At 40.5% G+C, this 23469-nt stretch overlaps 2 protein-coding genes across 2 annotated transcripts; both read left to right on the forward strand.

Annotated features, from left to right (window-relative positions):
* Positions 1-1156: 1156 nt before the first annotated feature.
* Positions 1157-8333, forward strand: LOC131128678 (proepiregulin-like). Its single transcript, XM_058071763.2, has 5 exons — positions 1157-1337; positions 5921-6004; positions 7132-7261; positions 7359-7505; positions 7968-8333. The coding sequence occupies exons 1-5, from the start codon at positions 1298-1300 to the stop codon at positions 8032-8034; spliced, it is 468 nt and encodes a 155-aa protein (XP_057927746.2). The 5' UTR covers positions 1157-1297; the 3' UTR covers positions 8035-8333.
* Positions 8334-14419: 6086 nt separating this feature from the next.
* On the forward strand, positions 14420-20344 carry areg (amphiregulin). The gene is made up of 6 exons (XM_058071070.2): positions 14420-14600; positions 14758-14907; positions 16322-16535; positions 16613-16786; positions 19479-19595; positions 20030-20344. The coding sequence occupies exons 1-5, from the start codon at positions 14564-14566 to the stop codon at positions 19570-19572; spliced, it is 669 nt and encodes a 222-aa protein (XP_057927053.2). The 5' UTR covers positions 14420-14563; the 3' UTR covers positions 19573-19595; positions 20030-20344.
* Positions 20345-23469: the final 3125 nt, after the last annotated feature.

Consider the following 23469-nt stretch of genomic DNA (forward strand, 5'->3'; position numbering starts at 1 on the left):
AGCCAATCACAGGGCACATATAGACAAACAACCATTCACACTCACATTCATACCTATGGACAATTTGGAGTCGCCAATTAACCTAGCATGTTTTTGGAATGTGGGAGGAAACCGGAGTACCCGGAGAAAACCCACGCATGCACGGGGAGAACATGCAAACTCCACACAGAGATGGCCGAGGGTGGAATTGAACTCAGGTCTACTAGCTGTGAGGCCTGCGGGTGTTGAGTTTGTCACTCTTAAATATTTAATATCATCAAAAAAATTACAAATATTAGTCACTCACAACACAACTGAACATAAAATGCTATTTTGAAATGATTGAGAGCTAACAGTCTGGAAAAGGTCATAAAGCTATTTCTAAAGCTTTGGGACTCCAGCGAACCACAGCGAGAGCCATTATCCACAAACATAAAACAGTGGAACTTCACAGGAGTGGCCGGCTGACCAAAATTAGCCCAAGAGCGCAGCGACGACTCATCCAAGAGGTCACAAAAGACCCCACAACAACATCCAAAGACCTGCAGGCCTCACTTGCCTCAGTTAAGATCAGTGTTCATGACTCCAACATAAGAAAGACATTGGACAAAAATGGCCTGCATGACTTTTTGCAGGTTATTGCAAACACTTGATTGTAGTTGTTGCTGCTAAGGGTGGCACAAACAGTTATTAGGGGACAATGGCTTTTTCACTGTTTGGACTTTTTTCTCTTTTAATAATAAAACTTTCATTAAAAACTGTATTTGATCATTTTTGGTGACAACCACAGCTGTATTGTTCATTTACCATATTCCTGACAGTGAAATATAAACATTATTGTCTTTGAAAAGACACAATTTTTCATACAACTCGTGTATTGGAGCTGTTCAGGTGTACCTAATGAAGTGGCCGGTGGGTGTTTAAAAGTCCACGGTAGAGTGTCATTGAAAAAAATCATAATAAGAGTCCTGGAGGCTGGTGGGTGGCGGGTGGGCTTCCGCCGGGATGTTTAAAGCCATCCATCATGACAGAAAAAACGAATGATGATGATAGTAATCATAAAAATGATGTGATTGCGCTGCGCAGCACAGTCCCATCATTACAACCACAGGAACAATAGCGCGATTGTTCCTGCGATGAGATGATGCCTTCAGGGCCCGTCTTTCGGCTGGGAGCACATCTTGACTTAACGGTGACCACGCCCACACCGCCCAGATACTCTCACCTCACTGTTAGATAGTTCCTCCGCAAGACAAGACACGACACTTACTTTTACGCTTTTTAGCAACAGCGAAACAGCTTCACGTCATCCTCCCAAATGGCAAACGGAAAAGTGTCCGCTCTTCTCTCACTTGTTGGTAAGTTGTGTTTAAAATGTCTGCACAACTTTTTCGTCGACTGTTGTTTGAATCAAAACCAACGTGCGTTGCTTATCTGTTGATACCTTCCTGTTTGGTATGCTAGTAACTGAAACCATTTGCATTGAAATTTACCGTACTTGACTTTGAGTCTTGAATGCAGCACAAACGTCAAACGTGTACAATCAAAGTTGCTTAGCAAAACCGCAGGTGGATTATTTAAAGTCGTGTATAATTTAAAGTTACATTTTAAAATTATTATTATTTTGTTATTTTATTCACACCAAAATTAGGAATTAGTCTGGATATTTCCATTCAAAGTGATATAAAAACGTTCTTAATACGACCTGTAAAACAAATCATTTTTTACAAGAACAGGCATTCAAAGATAGGAAAAAAATATTTGTAAATATTCGACACATTTTCTGGCTAATTATTGGAAAAAAGGCAGCATTAACTCATCGTGAAACCTCTGAACTTAACTCAATATACATAAAAAGGTCAGTTTCAACAACCACAATAATAAACACCTCTTTCCTTTTCAACCTATAATCATAACAAGCGCATAAATAAGATTAAAAAGATGAAAACACATCACTGTTGGTTATTTATTGGTTGTATACTTTGCCAAGTATTTGCAAAAGCACTAAAAGCACGGACTATTTCTGAGTCTGATTTGGCATTTATGGAATATATTATACAATTAGTTTTTCATTATATGTCGAAGATATGTATTGGTAGGTCATTAAATGTATTTTTCCATTAAATCTCCATTAATTAATGTACTCGATGTGTCATTATAACCTCTGGTATTAGTGAGTGCAAAATTGGTGATTTGCTGATATTGCCAAATGTCTTGCCTGCGTGAGTCTTTGTCAAACATGTCAAAACATGAAACGGCAAAATGAAATGTGGAGCAGCAGTAAAGAGAGAAGGTCTTACATAAGACTTGAACGGTCCACACGGATGCAGGGCAATATTTTGTCACATTGACGTCAAATGTGTCTTTCTTGTTGTCATCATTTGACCTGTTGCTAGCCAGCTAGCAGTCAGGCATGCTTGGCAGAGGAAGACCCACTTGCAATGCAACCAATTCATCGCTAGAGGACGCTAAAACACATATGTTGTTCCTGTAATGACTTCACAATTAAGAACGGTCTGGTATCCGTTGTAGTGACAATAGTAGTCGTTTTAGAACGGGTAGTAAGGTAGTAGTAGTCAGTAGTAGTACGTAGAGTGGTTGAAGTAATATTAATAGGTATTTTGAGTAATAGTTGTAATTGTAGTTTTTGTAGCACAAGATGTTGAAGTAATAGTCCTAGTAGTATATGAAGTAACAGTAGTAGCAATAATTGTAGTGATACTTGTTTCTCATTAGTTATTCATTAGATCCTCAGTAACTACTCTAAATGTAGGTGCCTTAGTCGTTAGTTCCTCAGTGAGTACTTATTAGTCCTCATTATTTCCTCAATAATTACCCTATTTATGTGTACGTTGGTTGCAGTCGTAGTAGTAGTAATAATAACTCTAGTTCAAATATTAATGGTACTTGTAGCAATAGTTGTTTGAAGTTGTAATACTAGGTAATTGTAGTAGAATGAGTAGTACCTGTAGTAGTAGTAGTAATCGTAACTAGTGAAGGTATAGTTGTAGGTACTGTTTTAGTAATAGTAGTGTTAGTCATAGAAGTTTGTTGTTCCAAGTACGTAGTAGTAGATCTGCATAACCCCCACACTCAAAAAGTCTGGTCTCGATCCCAATAACCTCTCCAATTTCCGTCCCATATCCAACCTCCCCTTCCTGTCCAAAATCCTTGAACGTGTCATAGCTGCTCAACTTCAATCTCACCTCAACTCCAACATCCTGTTTGAATCCTTCCAGTCCGGTTTCCGTCCCAAACACAGTACTGAAACAGCTCTTCTTAAAATCACCAATGATCTTCTTCTCTCCTCCGATTCCGGCCATCTTACCATCCTCATCCTCCTAGACCTCACCGCAGCCTTTGACACCATTAGCCACTCCATCCTCCTGTCCCGCCTCAAAACCAGCCTCAATATCACCGATTCTGCTCTGTCCTGGCTCCAATCATACCTTACCAATCGTCAACCGTTTGTGCACATAAATAGCTGCTCCTCCTCCATAGCCCCTTTACCTCAAGGTGTTCCCCAAGGTTCGGTGCTTGGTCCTCTTCTCTTCATCCTCTACATCCTTCCACTTGGCAATATCATCCGTCGACATGGCCTCAATTTCCACAGCTACGCTGATGATATTCAATTATACATTTCTACCACCTCCATCACCTCCAACATCTACTCCACCCTCACCAACTGCTTAGCTGATATAAAAACTTGGATGGAACAAAATTTTCTCAAACTTAATAGTGACAAAACAGACATTATCATCATCGGTCCCAAAAACACCACAGCGCCCACCCATAATTTCCATCTTCAATTTGACAGCGCCACCTTCACTCCATCCCCACTCCTCCGCAACCTTGGTATCCTCCTAGACCCCACCCTTTCATTTGAACCCCACATCAAACAGTTAGCCCGGACTGCATTGTTCCATCTTAAGAACATAGCCCGACTCCGTCCATCACTTACATTCTCTGCCGCTGAATCCCTGATCCATGCATTCATCACCTCCAGAATCGACTACTGCAACAGCATTCTCTACGGTACACCATCCAAAACCCTCAACAAACTACAATATATTCAGAACTCCGCTGCCCACCTCCTCACCTCCACCCGCTCCCGTGAACACCCCTGTCCTCCAAAACCTCCACTGGCTTCCCATTCCCCAACGCATTCACTTCAAAATTCTTCTCATCACCTACAAAGCCCTCCACGATCTGACCCCCCCATATCTCACAGACCTCCTCCATCCACACAATCCCCCGCGTCCCCTTCGCTCCTCAGACTCAAACCTCCTGGCACTCCCCTGTAAGACCAAGCTCCGAACCTGGGGAGACAGAGCCTTCTCCATCACTGCCCCCACCCTCTGGAACTCTTTGCCCCATTCACTCCGTGCTTGCCCTGACCTTCCCCCCTTCAAAAAACAACTCAAAACCCACCTCTTTAAATCTGTTTTTAATGTCTAACTTTTTATATCTGACTGCTGTGCCCCGCTCCGCTTTTACTCATGTTTTAACTGTACTCATGTTTTTACTCATGTATTAACCAATGAATGTTGTATTTTGGTGTGTCTTCTATTCTGTTTACTTGTTTTATTCAACTTCATTCTTTTGTAAAGTGTCTTTGAGTATCTTGAAAAGCGCTATACAAATAAAATGTATTATTATTATTATTATTATTATAACATCTACATAGCAGTCCAGGTATACATAATTATAGTAATTGGAATACTTGTTGCTTTTGTAGTTGTTTTACTAAATGATTGTAGTTGTAGCAACTATAAGCAGTTGAAGTTAAAGTAATAGTAGCAGTTGCAGTAGTAGTGTTAGTAATAGTTGATGCACTGTTAATAGTATCTACCTGTAATAATAATATTTGTAGATAGGTGCTTCTACTTGTAGTACTAGGTAATTGAAGTAGTAATGGTAAGTATTAGTAGCCGAGGTGGTAGTACTAACAATAGTTATTGTAGTCAAAGCTGAAGTTGTAGCAGAAGATGTCATAATATTAGTATTTGTTGCAGTTATTGAAGCAGTAGTTGGAGTACAAGTTTTGGTGGTTGTCATAGTTGTAATAGTGGTATTGGTGTTGATAGTAGTAGTTGTTGTCATGCAGGTATTAGTATAAACATTAATGTTGATGATATGTGGTATAGTTTTGACGTAAGCGCTCATAATGGATGTTGTAAAACACGTTTTTATAGCAGCCTATGGTGCAAAAAGCCATCCAGGTACAAAGTATTGCTATCAACTGTATAGCACGGTGGACGAGTGGTTAGCGCGCAGACCTCACAGCGAGGACCGAGTTTGCATTTGCATGTTCTCCCCGTGCATGCATGGGTTTTCTCCGGGTACTCCGGTTTCCTCCCACATTCCAAAAACATGCTAGGTTAATTGGTGACTCCAAATTGTCCATAGGTATGAATGTGAGTGTGAATGGTTGTTTGTCTAAATGTGCCCTGTGATTGGCTGGCGACCAGTCCAGGGTGTACCTTTAGCGTGAAGACAGCCGGGATAGGCTCCAGCACCCCCTCGTGAGGTAGAAAATGAATGAATGAATGGATAGAACGGAGACCACGTCAGAAGAGAGTGACTCATGTGATAATGATATATGAGATAATTATAATTAGATATTTCAGAAAAAAACAATATTTCTTCAAGCACGAGAAACACCCAACAACCAGTCAGTATTTTGCCATGGAAAACAACCATGATGAATGAAATACAAACACATCTTGTTTGGAATTGGTGACTTTTTATCCTGCGTGCAGGAACACGACCAGTACAGACATGCAAATACAGTGATTTATTTCTCCCTTGATTCCGCTTAATGTACTGTCATTGTGTTAGCATGTCAGACTGAACACGCCAATATCATTGTGGCCGACATGGGGCCTGTTAGCTTCTGTAAAGCAGTTTTTTTTTACAATGACTATTTTCTGTCTAACAGGTGTCATGCTGCTGTGGCCTTTTGCCCTGACGAAGAGTATTTCATCCAAACTCCAAACGGCACACGGTGCCTTCATGTCTGCAGGTATTCTCCCTCATTCACCAATGCACCGCTAAACGCACTGTCATGTTTTTTGTGATGAAGTCATTTTTAAAAATATAATTTATAGTTTTGAGTAACGTTTTATCTTTATATAGGATGGATGAATTAGGGCCGGCCCATATTGGCTTTTTTGCTGAAAACTGATGTGCTGATATTGTCCGATTCTCAATTTCTGATATCGCAGTGCAATGCAGTCTAATGCATACATTACAATACTATATGAAATATTACTATAATTGTAATAATAATAATAGTTATTTTTTATGTTTTATGTATGCCACAGAAACCATAAATTTTAATGTAATTTTTTAAATTTGACATTATTACTATGACTATTATGAAGGCTGCAAGGTGGACGAGTGGTTAGCGCGCAGGCCTCACAGCTTGGAGACCCCAGTTCAATTCCATCCTCTGCCATCTCTGTGTGGAGTTTGCATGTTCTCCCCGTGCATGCGTGGGTTTTCTCCGGGTACTCCGGTTTCCTCCCACATTCCAAAAACATGCTAGGTTAATTGGTGACTCCAAATTGTCCATAGGTATGAATGTGAGTGTGAATGGTTGTTTGTCTATATGTGCCCTGTGATTGGCTGGCGACCAGTCCAGGGTGTACCCCGCCTCTTGCCCGCAGATACCTGGGATAGGCTCCAGCACCCCCGCGACCCTCGTGAGGATAAGCGGTAGAAAATGAATGATTGTTCATAATTAGTTGTATTGTTATAATGATGGGCTGCACGGTGCATGAGTGGTAAGCAAACAGGCCTCACAGCTAGGGGACCCGAGTTCAAGTCCACCCTCGGCCATTTCTCTGTGTGTTCTCCCCGTGCATGCGTGGGTTTTCTCCGGGTACTCCGGTTTCCTCCCACATTCCAAAAACATGCTAGGTTAATTGGCGACTCCAAATTGTCCATAGGTATGATTGTGAGTGTGAATGGTTGTTTGTCTATATGTGCCCTGTGATTGGTTGGCGACTAGTCCAAAGTGTACTCGCCTCTCGCCCAAAGACAGCTGGGATAGGCTCCAGCACCCCCGCGACCCTTGTGAGGATAAGCGCGGTAGAAAATGAGTGAATGAATGAACACTGTAATGACATGTTGCTGTTGCCTCTTCAGAGCAGGAACAACAGCGCCCTCATGTGGTGGTGAGACGCTCAACACAGAACTGTGACTCCTCTTTCGACCATTACTGCATGAACGGTGGTCAGTGCATGCTTCTGGTGGAAGTCAATGAGCATCACTGCAAGTGAGTGTGTGGATATTGTACATACTGTACACAGTTGTGTGTGTGTGTGTGTGTGTGTGTTACAGTGTGTGACGGCTGTCTCTCTCCCACGACACAGGTGTCACAGTGGTTTCTATGGTCCCCGCTGCAGCAACCTGGAGCTGGTCTTTAAGCCAATGGGAGAAAAGCAGATTGTGTTCACCATTTTCTGTGTGACTATGCTGCTTGTTGCCCTGGCTGGAGCTCTGTACTTGTGCTGCAAGTGGTAAATATCATACTGCTACCATTATTCTTTTTTTTTTCAGATTATAACATATATAATACTGCAAAGCCTGGCTGTTTTAGTTTAGTGGAGACTACAACGTCAGTCATCATAGCCTTTAGCAACCCTGTTTATTTTCTGGGATACCGAAGATACTTCTGGTTATGGCTGAATTAATTTGAAAATGCATACATTTTACATCAGTAAAATAGTAAGATAATGTAATAATGTGGTACAATAGTCGTCAAAGTTTTTCAAAGAAGATGGGTTCTTATGAGGGACTATTTTGATCTTTGACCCCTGGTTATTGGGTATTATTGAATGTATTTTTAATAAGTGTTTCTCTCCGAATGATTCATAGTCCCCCATACCGCTGCATGTCCTCTGATGCCCTCAAAGCTATTTTTATGCTTGAATTACAAGCTTCATTTGAATAAACAATGTGCATGTGTTTTGTTTTTCCAGGTATAAGAAGAATAAATGCAATCCCAGGCAGAAGCGGCAAGGCTACAAAGGCGTGCAGACAATGTAGTGATACACCACGCTGGAAAAATGACAACGACAAACAAGAACCCTTTTATTGCTGTATTTTTTTCAATATTATTATTATTTAAACCTGGCACTTTAATTTTTCTTGAGGTTTAGCTCGTATTTATTGATACTTGTCTGCATTTTCTAAGCAGGATGACTTTTAACTCAAAAGCCATGATTGTCATTGTCATTCTGTTTAGTCGGCGAGGAGTTGGATAATTTATTGTAAAGGATTGCCTCTGTGTATACACTGGAAGTTCTGCTATTGCCACAAAGAAATAAAAGCAGTTTGTTGTTGAACTCCTGCACTGATTTCTGTTTTATTTTAAATAAGTCTCTCAATGGCTATTTTCGGGCGAGAGGCGGGGTACACCCTGGACTGGTCGCCAGCCAATCACAGGGCACATATACACAAACAACCATTCACACTCACATTCATACCTATGGACAATTTGGAGTTAACCTAGCATGTTTTTGGAATGTGGGAGGAAACCCACGCATGCACAGGGAGAACATGCAAACTCCACACAGAGATTTGGAATTGAACCCTGGTCTCCTAGCTGTGAGGTCTGCGCGCTAACCACTAGACCGCCATGCCGCCTGTAAAATAACTTGGACAATGGAAATTTACTTAATACTTTTCAAAAGGTGTGTTCCTTAAATGCCCCATTATTGTATATTGCACAACACATCAGCAACAGAACCAATGTTGTACTAGCGGTAAGGGGCAAACTGCTGAGTTCACTGACCAGCACACTGATGAGTACAATGTAAACAACAGAGCGGCAATAATAACACAATTTTCACACCAACAGCTGAGTAATGCAACCAACATTTTAAAGCACATGCAGAGATAGATAAAGCTACTGATACTTCACATGCAGCTACTAATGAAAAATGCAAATGTTGTCATTAATGCAAATGTTTTGGACCTAATATGAGACGCTGACAGTTATTTGCTCTTGTAGAGCACACGCCCGGTGACTACAGGAGACTGAGCAGTTCATTGAAAAGGGCATTCATTGGAGACCTTACATTATGTGTTAGTATAATGCAAAGCTAAGCGTCATGTTTCAGGTTAATGCCTACCAGCATCGTACTCCACATAGCCTAATTAGGGTCTAATGCAGACTCACTGAGCCGTTTACAAGCCCCTGAATGAAGCGTGTCATGGTGCTTTTGATGCAAATGGAGGCAATGATCACACGTAAACATTAACTCGACACACGGTGCTATTTGTAGCGCTGTTCCGTTTTGCTATTCCTGGAAGTGTGCTCACGTTGTCATTATTATTACCTCATGGTTGGTTGTGTGTCAGAGGGTTACTAATGGATGCTCTGCAGTAATGCGTACCTTTGCATGGGCTCTGATGAAACCTTTTTTTTTTTTGGTCTGTGGCATATATTCAACCCCCCAAAAACACATCTGAGCAAAAATGGGAAAATAAAGCAAAAAGGTAGAATGCAAAGGGAAAAAGCTAAAATGTAAGTGTTTATCAAATATAAATATTATCAAGTATTTACCTTTGATTTTTCCGTATGTTGCCCTTGGTGGAAAATCTTTGGACACCCCTGAAACTGAATATCTTCTTGAAAGAAACCCAAGTGCCTCAGATGTACAATTTGTTACATTTAAGTATGCTGGAAATTATATTGAAAGAACATTAACCTTAAATTACGTGATGTCTGCGAATGCAACCCCTAATTGCTCATAATAACATGGTTTAAAGTGTGATTCAAGTGTTCTACTAAAATTAAACAGACGAGTGTTAGAAAAATATTTGTTGACTTGTGTGCTATCTTTTAGCTTGATTGACATATTCAGTTCATTTGGAGCTCTTAATACATACAAATATATATAATTATCTATCTTTCTACTCATTAAATACAGTAAAAAACGAGCATATTCCAGACATAATTGTTAATGGTAATTCATTCATTCATTCATTCATTTTTTACCGCTTATCCTCACGAGGATCACGGGGGTGCTGGAGCCTATCCCAGCTGTCTTTGGGCAAGAGGCAGTGTACACCTTGGACTGGTCGCCAGCCAATCACAGGGCACATATAGACAAACAACCATTCACACTCACATTCATACCTACAGTGAAGAAAATAAGTATTTGAACACCCTGCTATTTTGCTATTTCTCCCACTTAGAAATCATGGAGGGGTCTGAAATTTTCATCGTAGGTGCATGTCCACTGTGAGAGAGATAAACTAAAAAGAAAAATCCAGAAATCACAATGCATGATTTTTTAACAATTTATTTGTGTGATACAGCTGCAAATAAGTATTTGAACACCTGTGTATCATCTAGAATTCTGACCCTGAAAGACCTGTTAGTCTGCCCATTAGAAGTCCACCTGCACTCCATGTATCATCCTGAATCAGATGCACCTGTTTGAGGTCGTTAGCTGCATAAAGACACCTGTCCACCCCATACAATCAGTAAGACTTTAACTTGTAACATGGCGAAGACCAAAGAGCTGTCCAAAGACACCAGAGACAAAATTGTACACCTCCACAAGGCTGGAAAGGGCTACGGAGCAATTACCAAGCAGCTTGGTGAAAAAAGGTCCACTGTTGGAGCTATCATTAGAAAATGGAAGAAGCTAAACATGACGGTCAATCTCAATCGGAGTGGAGCCCCATGCAAGATATCACCTCGTGGGGTCTCAATGATTCTAAGAAAGGTGAGGAATCAGCCCAGAACTACACGACAGGACTTGGTCAATGACCTGAAAAGAGCTGGGACCACCGTTTCCAAGGTTACTGTAGGTAATACACTAAGACGTCATGATGTGAAATCATGCATGGCACGAAAGGTTCCCCTGCTTAAACCAGCACATGTCAAGGCCCGTCTTAAGTTTGCATATGACCATTTGGATGATACAGAGGAGTCATGGGAGAAAGTTTTATGGTCAGATGAGACCAAAATAGAACTTTTTGGTCATAATTCCAATAAGCGTGTTTGGAGGAAGAAGAATGAAGAGTACAATCCGAAGAACACCATCCCTACTGTGAAGCATGGGGGTGGTAGCATCATGCTTTGGGGGTGTTTTTCTGCACATGGGACAGGACGAGTGCACTGCATTAAAGAGAGGATGACTGGGGCCGTGTATTGTGAGATTTTGGGGAACAACCTCCTTCCCTCTGTCAGAGCATTGAAGATGGGTCGTGGCTGGGTCTTCCAACACGACAACGACCCGAAGCACACAGCCAGGAAAACCAAGGAGTGGCTCCGTAAGAAGCATATCAAGGTTCTAGCATGGCCCAGCCGGTCTCCAGACCTGAACCCAATCGAAAATCTTTGGAGGGAGCTCAAACTCCGTGTTTCTCAGCGACAGCCCAGAAACCTGACTGATCTAGAGAAGATCTGTGTGGAGGAGTGGGCCAAGATCCCTCCTGCAGTGTGTGCAAACCTGGTGAAAAACTACAGGAAACGTTTGACCTCTGTAATAGCAAACAAAGGCTACTGTACCAAATATTAACATTCATTTTCTCAGGTGTTCAAATACTTATTAGCAGCTGTATCACACAAATAAATTGTTAAAAAATCATGCATTGTGATTTCTGGATTTTTCTTTTTAGTTTATCTCTCTCACAGTGGACATGCACCTACGATGAAAATTTCAGACCCCTCCATGATTTCTAAGTGGGAGAAATAGCAAAATAGCAGGGTGTTCAAATACTTATTTTCTTCACTGTATGAACAATTTGGAGTCGCCAATTAACCTAGCATGTTTTTGGAATGTGGGAGGAAACCGGAGTACCCGGAGAAAACCAAGACATGCACAGGGGAGAACATGCAAACTCCACACAGAGATGGCAGAGGGTGGAATTGGATCCGGGTCTCCTAGATGTGACGCCTGCGCACTAACCACTCATCCTTTAATGGCAATTAATATGGTTAATTAGGCTAAAAAAATGATTAATCTGATTAAATATTTTAATCACTTGACAGCCCTAAAATGACATATTGTCATGGGCACAAGTCCGTAAGGAACGGGTAGCTCTTTGTTTGACAGGAACCCCTCATGAGATATGAGAAAACTCGCCACAGGCTTATCAACCCATTGGAAATTGCAGGAGGTCATTACTCAACATAACAGTCTGACTCACGGTGTCATGTTCCAAAGAACGCGCTACAATTATCACACAGCAACTTAACACTGAAAAGGTAGCTAAGAAATATACAAGACAAGAATAAATCCAAGTTTTAAATAACAAATTTAATCTCTACCCATAATGCATTAGTACCAGCAGAGTGGTTCATTGGCCAACAACTGACATCGGACCAGAAGGACGATCAAGACACAAAATTAAAGGTGACCGTCTGGAGAAACTTATAAATACCTGGGAGTCTGGACGATAAACTAGACTGGGCCAACATGGATGCTCCTCAGAAGGCTGGCGTCCTTCAACATATACAAGAAGCTGCTACAGATCTTCGACCAGACTGCATGTATGAGCCAGTCCTTTCACTATACTTACAGTATGATACAGTATGATACTCTGATCTGCCACAATGTGGAATATTTCTGCAAATCACACCTACCTGCATGCAATGCTTGTTTGTAATACTCCCAATTACAGAACACACGCTGTTTCATTGACACTCCTTGTCATGTCCAGACATTTTATTTTCTTGTTAAAGCTTGTGTTGTGTGCCGTTCCGAGATGGTTCCCTTCAGGCTTTTTTGTGTGAGACTTCTCACATATTCATCATGTCAGACACGTAACCCAAACAATAGCATCATCAACAAAAATTGCCAAGAAGTCCCAGCATTCCATGTGTCGGGATTCTAGGGCAACACCAAGGATGTGCAGACACAACAACACACTGAAACACAACCCACCCTAATTCATATGTACCGAAATAGTAACTGCGGCATCTTTTGATCAAATAGTGAAGAACCAGTGAAGACATCCCTGCAGGGTAACACACAGACGGAGAAGGTTCATATCATGAAAACAACAACTTATATTATTATATACAGTATTTTTTTATTATGCAAATTATGCATAACTAATGCAAAACTAAGACAGGAACAACGTCAAATTAAAAGCACTAAGAGACCCGTCATCCACCAGTAGGAGCCTGGACTTTTTTTTTCAGTGAGGTGCACCAAACAAATAATAATAATAATAACAACGTCATGAAATCTTACCTTTATGCATTCACACACATTATCAACATTTGGTACCAAAGATGAGGTGAATGAAAAATAGGAAAAATACCGTACGGGGAGTCTATCTGCGCACCGTGAGAGAGGGAGATGGTACCTTCAAGGACCAACTTAAAAATGCAAAAACTGTGGGATTTATAACTGTAGGTTGTTTTCTGAATAAAATTATGGACCATATTTCAAAAATGTCGACCACAAAGAGATTTACTACATTAGCATTTATACATACACTCGTCCCTTGATTGCTTCCAGACCCGACCGAGATAAGCAAAGTAGGATTCAATATTAATAAATGGAATATTTTCATAATTAGAGCTCAGAAAACCTGTTAATGATCTTCTACATACTAGGATCAATTAACCATTATTAGAGCCCTGTTGATATGAAATAACACCCATATAGTCACCTTTATATAACAATACAGTAGACATATGAATACACATGCAGCAAATAAGAAAAGACAGGGGCCGAGGGGTTAGCATGTAGGTACAGTCAGGAGATTGGGAAGACCTGGGTTCAAATCTCCACATGGGCATCTCTGCTTGCAGTTTGCAGGTACTCCGGTTTCCTGCCACATTCCAAAAACATGCATGTTAGGTTAATTGACGACTCTAAATGAATAGATAAGATTATCATTGAACTCATCGAGTCTACTGCTGCTGTTTATGGTTAAGCAAACACTCAGAATGCGCTTCAGTTTAATTATTGTTATTAACAAGCAGAGAACGTTTACACAGGAGCTGCTGTCGGCCACTCTCTACACTCCTAACACTGCTGCAAACACTCAGCTGACAGCTGACATTACACACATCACTTCCCATCACATATTCTGTACTGTATTACACTTCATACCACATCTTTTAAATGCCATCAATTTGTACTTTCATTCATTTAGCCTTTTTTATTCTTAAAAACATGACTTAAGAGATGTTACTTCTACTATCCAATGAGTGGATGCTGCAATGCATATATGACCATATAAGGAAAGTGGAAGTCATAACAATTAAATACGGAAGTCCAAATGTTGCTTAGAGAGTTTTAATGTTGATGAGAGGGGGGTCAGAATACATGAATGCAATTGGTGTCTTCATTGCTTCACATTCGTTATTCCAGCACAGACACACCAACATGTGTGAGGACTGAAAATGCCTGAGGCAGAGCTTAATCATTACACACACACACACACACACACACACACACACACGTTTCTCCTTGGAGTACATAGACAGGCACACGTCTATAAAGGCTGCACCCAAGCACAGTATAGGTTAAAGAGAGCACAGTCTCTTTCACACACACATCACCGAACAAGTCGGACACACACACTCTCCTCCTGGGATATGAACACCTTCATTCTCACCTGCCTCCTCTGCCTCGGTAAGTCTTACCAATTACTGCAGGGATATTAAATACTAATGTTTTCACATGAAATGTCAGTATATGGTTTACAATATGGCAGTAACTTTATTCCTTAAGACCACTTCATGTTTATTTTTTTTAAATATTTGTGTCCCCCTCTCCACACCCACCCTAGTACTTTACAGTGTTCTTGGCGCTCAGGGATCTGAAGCCTCGTCCTCCGGAGAGTTAGGGACCGTAACAGGGACTTCGGCCTCTGGGGAAGGCCTCCAGGTCTTGCTGGGCAATGCCGATGAGGACGATATTGACCTAGATGAACTTGCAAGTGAGTTTCTCTTTGGTTTGATTCGGATTTCTTCTTTTTTATATGGCAAAAACTGGGCGAGGCACCTGTCAGTTAGTTCTATTAGATCAGTCAGTGCTCTAAATTGTACAGACAACAAGATTAATATTAACATTTCTACAATTCTTTACATGTTGGCCCAGCCACTTGTTGCTAGGCAGACTTCACATGCAGGGCTCAACCGTAACTGCCCCATAAGTAAATTTAAAAAAAAAAACTACAAGCCACTTTGGCATGGTATGGTATAGCATGTTTATTTGTTTCAGACATGTGTAGCAAGTTACATCACATGGTTACATTGGCACAATTCTTTCTGTCTGAAAAGGAGAAGAAAGAAACAGAACTTATTTAATCCTACCTAAAATAATGACACTATAAACCTTGTGCATTATTAAGAGAATGAATACAATTTGAAAAATTATACATTAATACGAAATAATAAAGCTATTTGTGGGTTATATCTTTAATTTCCTTGAAGTTGACATCAATATTTATAATACAGTTCTTTCATGTTTTTGACAGCCATTACTGTACTTTGGCTTCCTTCGATGGCGCTTCAACTAACATACTTCATACCAACAGTACATTTATACACAATCATTTCACGTGGCTCTGTATTAATTACAAAATACTAAGACCCCAGCGAATAGCAAAAAAGCAATAATAATAATAATAATAAAACATTTTATTTGTATAGCGCTTTTCAAAATACTCAGACACATTACAGAAGAATGGAGTTGAATAAAAGCAAGTAAACAATTAGTAATGGACCCATAAAAAGCCAGAAAAATGCCTTTTTTGATATTCAAAAAAACCTCACAGTTATTTAAAATAAAATTGTATATATTAAGAAACAATTTCATGCCTGCATTATTGTACTGTGCAGTTAAACAACATCACATCTTGTCAAAGCATCTTCCTGTTGGAAAATGTTGAGTATATTGTCTCATGAGACAGCATCTTCTGTTGGATTCATAGCTGCACTCTTTTTTCCTTCGCCGGTGATGCTATCAAACCATTTTCCAGTTAGGCTGATATGGGCATAAAAATGCGATATCAGTTGATATCGGTATTTTCCCAATTATGGGGGGCGATGTGGCTCAGCTGGTAGAGTGGTCGTCTCCTACCCTGAAGGTTGTGGGTGCGTCCTCCGTCCTGCTGTGATCATGTCGAAGTATGCTTGGGCAAGAATCCCCAGTTGCTCCTGATGCTGCTTCATCAGTAGCTAAATGTGCTAAGAGTATCAAAGCTGAATACCATTTACCAAATCCTATATTTAAAAAAAGCTATTATATACAACACATTTGTGTTCATTCCACCACAGGCTGATATTGGTATCGGAAATTGAGTTAGACAATATTGCCATAACCTTTTTGTTGTTTTTTCCTACTTCCAGGTGAGTTTCTCCGAGATGACAGAAAGAGAAAAAAAGGCAAAGGCAAGAAGAAGAACAAGCAGAAGAGCAGGAGCACCACTGCATCCAACCCCGGGCACACGTTCTTCACATCCACCATTGAAACCACAGAGGACCCCTGCACCTCTACCCACTTAGGCTACTGCATTCACGGCTACTGCAAGCGCATGGAGGGCCTGCGGGAGCCTGTGTGCATGTAAGTCCACAAGTCGTTTATTTGCTCATTATTTTGATCTTCCACATCATTGACTGATTTATTCCTACATTTGCCAGTTGCATGAAGGGTTACGACGGCGAACGCTGCGGAATCCAAACTCTGGAGACGATAAGAAACAAACCAGAACACATCCATGACAACGTTGAGTGGGTCCAGATGCCCTTGGTGATCACTGCCCTGGTTCTGTCCATCTTAAGCTGCACTGGCGTGCTGCTCATGGCCTGCACACAGTGAGTACACCGCAGCACCTTCTGTTGAGATCAGAGAAAAGTCTAAAGGACTCTTGACGTAAGAGGTGAAACTGTCCATGAATTGCAATTGAACTAAGAAATATTTCTCCTTAAATCACAACAGAAAAAAATACTGTAAAATCACATAGTTAAATATTATAATTAATGCACCCGCCGTGCATTAATTATAGAGTGGTTAGCGCACAGGCCTCACAGTTAGGAGACCTGAGTTCAATTCCACCCTCAGCCATCTCTGTGTGGAGTTTGTTCTCCCCGTGCATGTGTGAGTTTTCTCCAGATACTCCGGTTTCCTCCCACATTCCAAAAACATGCTACGTTAATTGGAAAAAAAAGTAAAATTTTGGTAGCTTAAAGTTAAAATATTTCAGAAAAAAAATAAATATTCTGAAAAACAAAACAAAGTTGTAATTTTTGGAAAACTCGATGGTGGAAAAAGTTATACTTACAAGAATGAAGTCAAAATACAGTATTAATGGAATATTTATAATTATGAGATGAAAATTTACAAGGAGAAAGTTGAAATCATTGGAAAATATAAAAAAACAAAAACAACAAAGAGTGAAAATATTAGGAGAAGAAAGTCTCCATTTATAGAAGAAAACTGATTATTTCATGAGGACAAATAATGTTGCATTGTGTTGAAATATTAAAGAAAATATAATGTTTTGGTTCAACATGTTGGCCACACAGTCAGAGACCTGGGTTTGATTCTCCATATGGACATCTTTGAGTGGAGTTTACATGTTCTCCAGGTACTCCGGTTTCCTCCCACATTCCAAAAACATGCTAGGTTAATTGGTGACTCCAAATTGTCCATAGGTATGAATGTGAGTGTGAATGGTTGTTTGTCTATATGTGCCCTGTGATTGGCTAGTGACAAGTCCGGGGTGTACCCCGCCTCTCGCCAGACAGCTGGGATAGGCTCCAGCACCCCCACAACCCTAGTGAGGATAAGCAGTAGAAAATGAATGAATGAATGAATGAACAACACCTGCTGTAATACTGTTTATTTTACACAAATATCACAGGTAAAAAAGTGAGCAACATCCTGTGAGTTGGTATCAAAAGCCACTTACACAACAGAAAGTACACAACACACCCTAAACACACCCTCAGTGTACATCGTCTGCATCTCACTCGTACTTTTTTACTCCTCAAATCTCCCGACTATGCTGTAGTAACGATGGCTCATGTTTCACCTGAAAGTGACACACTTCCTGGGAAGAGCACAGCAGCTTAATCTTCTCAATATGTCACCAAAGGGATGCATGTGCAAGCAGGTCAAAAGTCCATATTACTTGATTTTTTTATGGCTTTACAACTGCAGAGACTGCAATGGTGTTGGACTGATTAGAAGAAGAAACTATTACGCTGGGAATAAAAACATCACATGCCTCTCCACAAATATAGGTGAAAATAACAAGAGAATAGAATGGAAATCAGCAGTAGTCTATTAGTGTTGAATAATCCTAATTTTCTTCATCCTTCATAGACAAGCATTTCCTGCATATGACTGAATATTGACACGAATCCACTCTTTTCATAGCTGTTCATAATAGGTTCGTGCTCAACTGTAGTTTTGCTACCACGCTAAAAAATAAAAGCTATTTCCCACCTGTCACATATGACACCTAATACTGTATTACGACTTTATTCTTGTGAATTTACCACTGTATTCTCGTAATATTATGACTTTTTTGTCATAAATTTACACGTCTCGTCAACATTGCGTGGAAGTCGAGAACAGTACCTTTGGATTGGCAGACCAGGGTAGTGGTCCCCCTTTTTAAGAAGGGTGACTGGAGGTTGTGTTCCAACTATAAGGGGATCACACTGTGTGATAACAAACCTCTGCTACAAGAGGTTCCATGCGGTTTTCATCCTGGTCACGGTGCTGAAGGGAGTTTGCCCAACCGGTCTGCATGTGAAAAAACGAGATTGCGAATACAAGCGGGTGAAATAAGCTTCCTCCATAGGGGAGCTGGACTCACCCTAAGAGGAGCTCAGTCATCCGGGAGGGGCTCAGAGTAGTCGCTTCTCCTTCACATTGAGAGGAGCCAGTTGAGGTGGCTCGAGCATCTAGTCCGGATGCCTCCCGGACGCCTCCCTGGTGAGGTGTTCCGGGAAGGCCCAGCCGGGATAATGCCCCCCAGCAGACCTAGGACATGCTGGAGGAATTATGTCTCACAGCTGACCTGGGGACGCCTTGGTGTCCTCTCGGTGGGGCCGGAAGAGGTGGCCGGGGACTGGGAAGTCTAGGCTTCCCTACTTCTCTGTGTTACCAAGCGTAGGAAAAAGGATGGATCGATTCTCATAATATTGCAACTTTTTAAAAATAAATTTTCCACTTTTTTGGGGTAATTTTACGGCTTTATTTTGGTAATATGATGACTTTTGTTTTGTAAATTTACGACTTTAATCTCTTAATATTGCAACTTGTACATTTGCCTTTTTCTCATAAACTTCATTCTCGTAATATTATGACTTTTTTTCTTCTAAATTGACGAATTTATAATATCAATATTGCACTTCTTTTTTCAATTATCACTTTTATTGGCTTTGATACATCACATTACCCAATACTTTATGACCTGATTCATAAATGGCGACTTGTGAAAACGGCTGCTGGAATTTTACTTTTGAAACTACTCACATCATGTATTTTTTGTAGTTACAGGTCACATAAAAACATTCTGGCGTCCTACCTGGGTAGCTGGTCTGAGCAACAGAAGCTGCAGAAACCTACCAGTGATGTAATGGTGTGACGGAACACATGAATTGGAAGGAGGTGGGTTCTGTTTGTCACACTAATAATTCATACTGTAATGAGTCTAATAATTTGTACTGTAATAAGCACAAGGACAAAACGTATCCAGTCATGTGTTTTCACTACCTGTGAGTTCCTTATGGCTTGTGGTCAAAATGCTTTGGAAGACATGCTAGCATACATGTAGTACAGGAAATTAGTTTGGTACTCCCGCAAAAATTGCTTGATGGGGGACATGGTTTCTAACCAATCTTGCTCAAATTTTGCACATGTGTGCTTGTCGATCCCCTAAAGATGTGTACCAAATTTGGGGGTGATTCATGGAGTTGCAGTGTGTAGAGCACCTTAGACTTATGGGGTGTAATAATGGGGTGCCATAATGTGGTGTATTTTCACACAGGTAATACAAAACAGATGACTCATTCTAACATTGTGTGTTTATGGTGTCTCCTCAGGCAGCCGCATCTCCTCCAGACGACCAGAAGCTGAAGATTGAATAATTGCTACATTAGATGCAGCATAAACTGTCCACAATTTAGCACTTAATTTATTTAGTGTGATTATTTATCTGTATGAGTGTTTGTATGTTGAATTATTATTATTTCCATTATTATTACATGATTGTCTGTATGTGAGGATGCTGAGCGTTCAGTTCACAGACAGTTTTATTTATTGCACTGCTCTTGTTATATATATATATATATAGGTCAGAGAAACTGTCATTATCTAACTGTGGGAAAAGATGAGGTGACATTTGAACAATAAAATGTCTTGAGTGTTACCTTTGTGTTGACTTTTGTATTTATATTACCTCAACGCCTCAACCTTTTGTACTCAGAATTTTACGGTGTGACACACAGACGCTGACATCACTGAAGCATTAGAGTACCACAAAAGATAGAAATACAATAGAAACAACCAGACTGTATCTCATAAAAGTGAGTACACCCCACACATTTCAGCAACCATTTTTATTACAATACAAGTCATCAAAAAAACAAAAAAAAAACAATATAAGTCGTCAGTGCATAGCAATGCAATGCAATGTCCAAACATATGGCAACACAAGTGAGTACCAAGATAATTGCGTCTTGTCTAGAGTCAAACGTGGTGGTGGTAGTGTCATCGTCTGGGGTTGCATGACTACTGCATGACTGCTTGAGTTGTGGACTCCTATGGAGCAGCACAGAAAGTGTTGTGGTTCTTCCAGTATCTGCACCTATTCAGTTGTATTTCTTTGGATTTCGTGGTTACTGTGAAAACGGTGTGTTTTAATGTATTCCACAGTGTGGGATGCCCACTCTGCTGTGGTTGGTCACCCTGCCAGTGCAGAGAAAGAGTTCCGGTTTGTGTCGCTAACTGTTTAGGACTTGATAAATGGTGTAAGAGTTCAGATTGTTAATAATAGCCAGTGGTTTCCACCACTGCCGAGTGCATAGAAAGACTTTCAGTTTGTATCGCCAACTTTATAGGAGTTGATAAACGGTATAGGAGTTGATAATAAATGGCAATTTATCTTTTCAAAATAAACATACAGCCATATGTGTTGGATCCCGAATCCGATCCGGAAGACTGGACAGCCCGATGTTTCTCAAGAAAAGAGGTTACTTCAAGACGTCTCTCAATGGTTAGTAGCTTTAGCACTTTAGCGTTACTTTTTCTACAGCATCTGTAATGTGTAATGTGTTTTGCGGGACTACCATTGTGTAAAAAAACCTGGGCAACACAGCCTTCTCTATGCTATAATGCTACACAGAAAAGCGCTTTTGCTCCATGACTTACACAAAATAAAGGACACGGATAAACTGTTACTTAGTGCTTGCTCTTCTGACTCTACCGTTGGAGAGGCGTAGGGCTTCAGCAAGTTTGTTGGCTAGTCCAGCTGCATACTGGCCCATGTTTACGAAACAGTCCAGTGTGAAATGCAGTTGACAGATTAAAATGTGTTTCTTTTGCTGGTAAGGAATCAGGAACTCCAACCACTTGTGCCTGATGGTGGCGTCTTTAGGAATTATAAACAAATGTGGCGTTGCCTTTTGAAGCATTGCTAGCAAGTCAACAGTGGCATCGTTTAGCAAGAGAATACAATATTCTAAGTACATCAGAAAAGTGAAAAAAACATAATAGGTCCCCTTTAACAAGGTGGTTAACTTTTAGTCATACATTCATTTTCTGTCGTGAGGGGTGCTTGAGCCTATCCCAGCTGTCTTCAGGCTAGAGGCGGGGTACACCCTGTACTGGTCGCCAGCCAATCACAGGGCACATATAGACAAACAACCATTCACACTCACATTCATACCTATGGACAATTTGGAGTCGCCAATTAACCTAGCATGTTTTTGGAATGTGGGAGGAAACCGGAGTCCCTGGAAAAAACCCACGCGTGCACAGGGAGAACATGCAAACTCCACACAGAGATGGCCGAGGGTGGAATTGAACTTGGGTCTCCTAGCTGTGAGGCCTGCACGCTAACCACTCGTTCACCGTGCAGCCGGTTAACTTTTAGTTTTTTATTCAATGTTTGTTCTTTTTCAAATTAAATAGAAACAAATAGTTTCCATTTCCGACCTGATGTTCTACAAATGTGCGATTAATGCGTGTGTTTATATTTTGACTCATTGGAGTCCTAATTAAATCAGGACTCATAGAACGCCACTTCAGAATAATCCAATGTTTCACCATTTTCCATTCTTGAGTGTGTGTTTTTGGTCAGGACCCATGACCTGCCACTGAGACCAAGTCATATGGCTCCCTTGAGAGTCTTGAAATGTAACTGTACCTGTGGTAGAAAAAAAAATATCCTCACTCAGAAAGAGAACACCTGAAATAAGGACACAGACCTGAACCAAGTCTCCACAGAAGGTTTCTCTGTATGCTTCATTTTTGCATAGACTGTAAACAGAAGGCTACTTTAATTCGCTTTACAAAATAGGTTCATAAAGGTGTGGTCTGTGAGTTTCCGCTGCTTGCATGTGGGACATGGGCTTTTGTGTGGGTGACCATGGAAACCAGGTAAACAAAGCAGCAATGGCTGGTCAATCCCAGTGATTTTGCATCCAGTTTAAACAAAGGGCACCTGGAATTTCCTGGGTGTGGCTTCACTTTTATCTTTTCAGTTGCCTTTTTATGGAAGCAGGTCAGCATTTTTTTGTTGAATGACATTTATTTGTATTAGCTTCGACTATTTTACATTTTTTACATGTTGTTTTTTTAAGCCAATCTGTAGTTTATTTGTCTCACACTTTATCCACCCTGAGGTGTAAGATATCTGATCCAACATGCTTGTTGTCATGTTTTTTGCTCAAATACAGTGGTTTCATGTGATTTGGTTGTTTGGTATATAAATAAGTAAAAATATGTGGTAAAATATGGTTCAAAAGCTATGGATAAAAAGTTAAATCCTAAAAAGGATAGTTTTAGCCACAGCAAGAGTGAGTGCTCTTCTTGCCATTGGACAATCATTGACGTGTTTCAAGCTAGCAGCAGCACAAAACAGCAGAAACAAGGTCCAGAAAAAGTTCTTTTTTTATTAGATTTGCTCTAAAAAGACAATCATTGACGTGTCTCAAGCTAGCAGCAGCACAAAACAGCAGAAACAAGGTCTGGAAAAAGTTCTTTTTTTATTAGATTTGCTCTAAAATGTTGAAACCATGGAGTGTGTGGTGTGCTATTAGCAGTTAGCCGTGTTTTGGCTAGCTACTTGTGTTTAGCATTAAGAATATGTACATGTATTGATAGTAATTGCATTTTTTTGTATGTTATAGTTCCATGTGCGTCAAAGAAAGCTTCACTCAAGCAAGAAAAGTAAGGCTTGTGTACAGAGTTTTCTTTTGTTGGTTTGCTAGCTGTCTAGCGGCTTACGGTGTTCGCTTGCATCATCTCTAGGTCGGTTGCG

The sequence above is a fragment of the Doryrhamphus excisus genome, linkage group LG3 (assembly GCF_037039965.1).
Source record: "Doryrhamphus excisus strain RoL-2023G ecotype Guam linkage group LG3, RoL_Dexc_Guam_v1.1, whole genome shotgun sequence".
Taxonomy (NCBI): domain Eukaryota; kingdom Metazoa; phylum Chordata; class Actinopteri; order Syngnathiformes; family Syngnathidae; genus Doryrhamphus; species Doryrhamphus excisus.

Bases quoted from the DNA above. Each gene is read 5' to 3' on its own strand.
- areg (XM_058071070.2), top strand. From the start codon at position 14,564: ATGAACACCTTCATTCTCACCTGCCTCCTCTGCCTCG. The intron at 14,908-16,321 runs GTGAGTTTCTCT...TCCTACTTCCAG, and splicing joins TGACCTAGATGAACTTGCAA to GTGAGTTTCTCCGAGATGAC. The intron at 16,787-19,478 runs GTGAGTACACCG...TATTTTTTGTAG, and splicing joins CTGCTCATGGCCTGCACACA to TTACAGGTCACATAAAAACA.
- LOC131128678 (XM_058071763.2), top strand. From the start codon at position 1,298: ATGGCAAACGGAAAAGTGTCCGCTCTTCTCTCACTTGTTG. The intron at 1,338-5,920 runs GTAAGTTGTGTT...TCTGTCTAACAG, and splicing joins CGCTCTTCTCTCACTTGTTG to GTGTCATGCTGCTGTGGCCT. The intron at 7,262-7,358 runs GTGAGTGTGTGG...CCCACGACACAG, and splicing joins GTCAATGAGCATCACTGCAA to GTGTCACAGTGGTTTCTATG.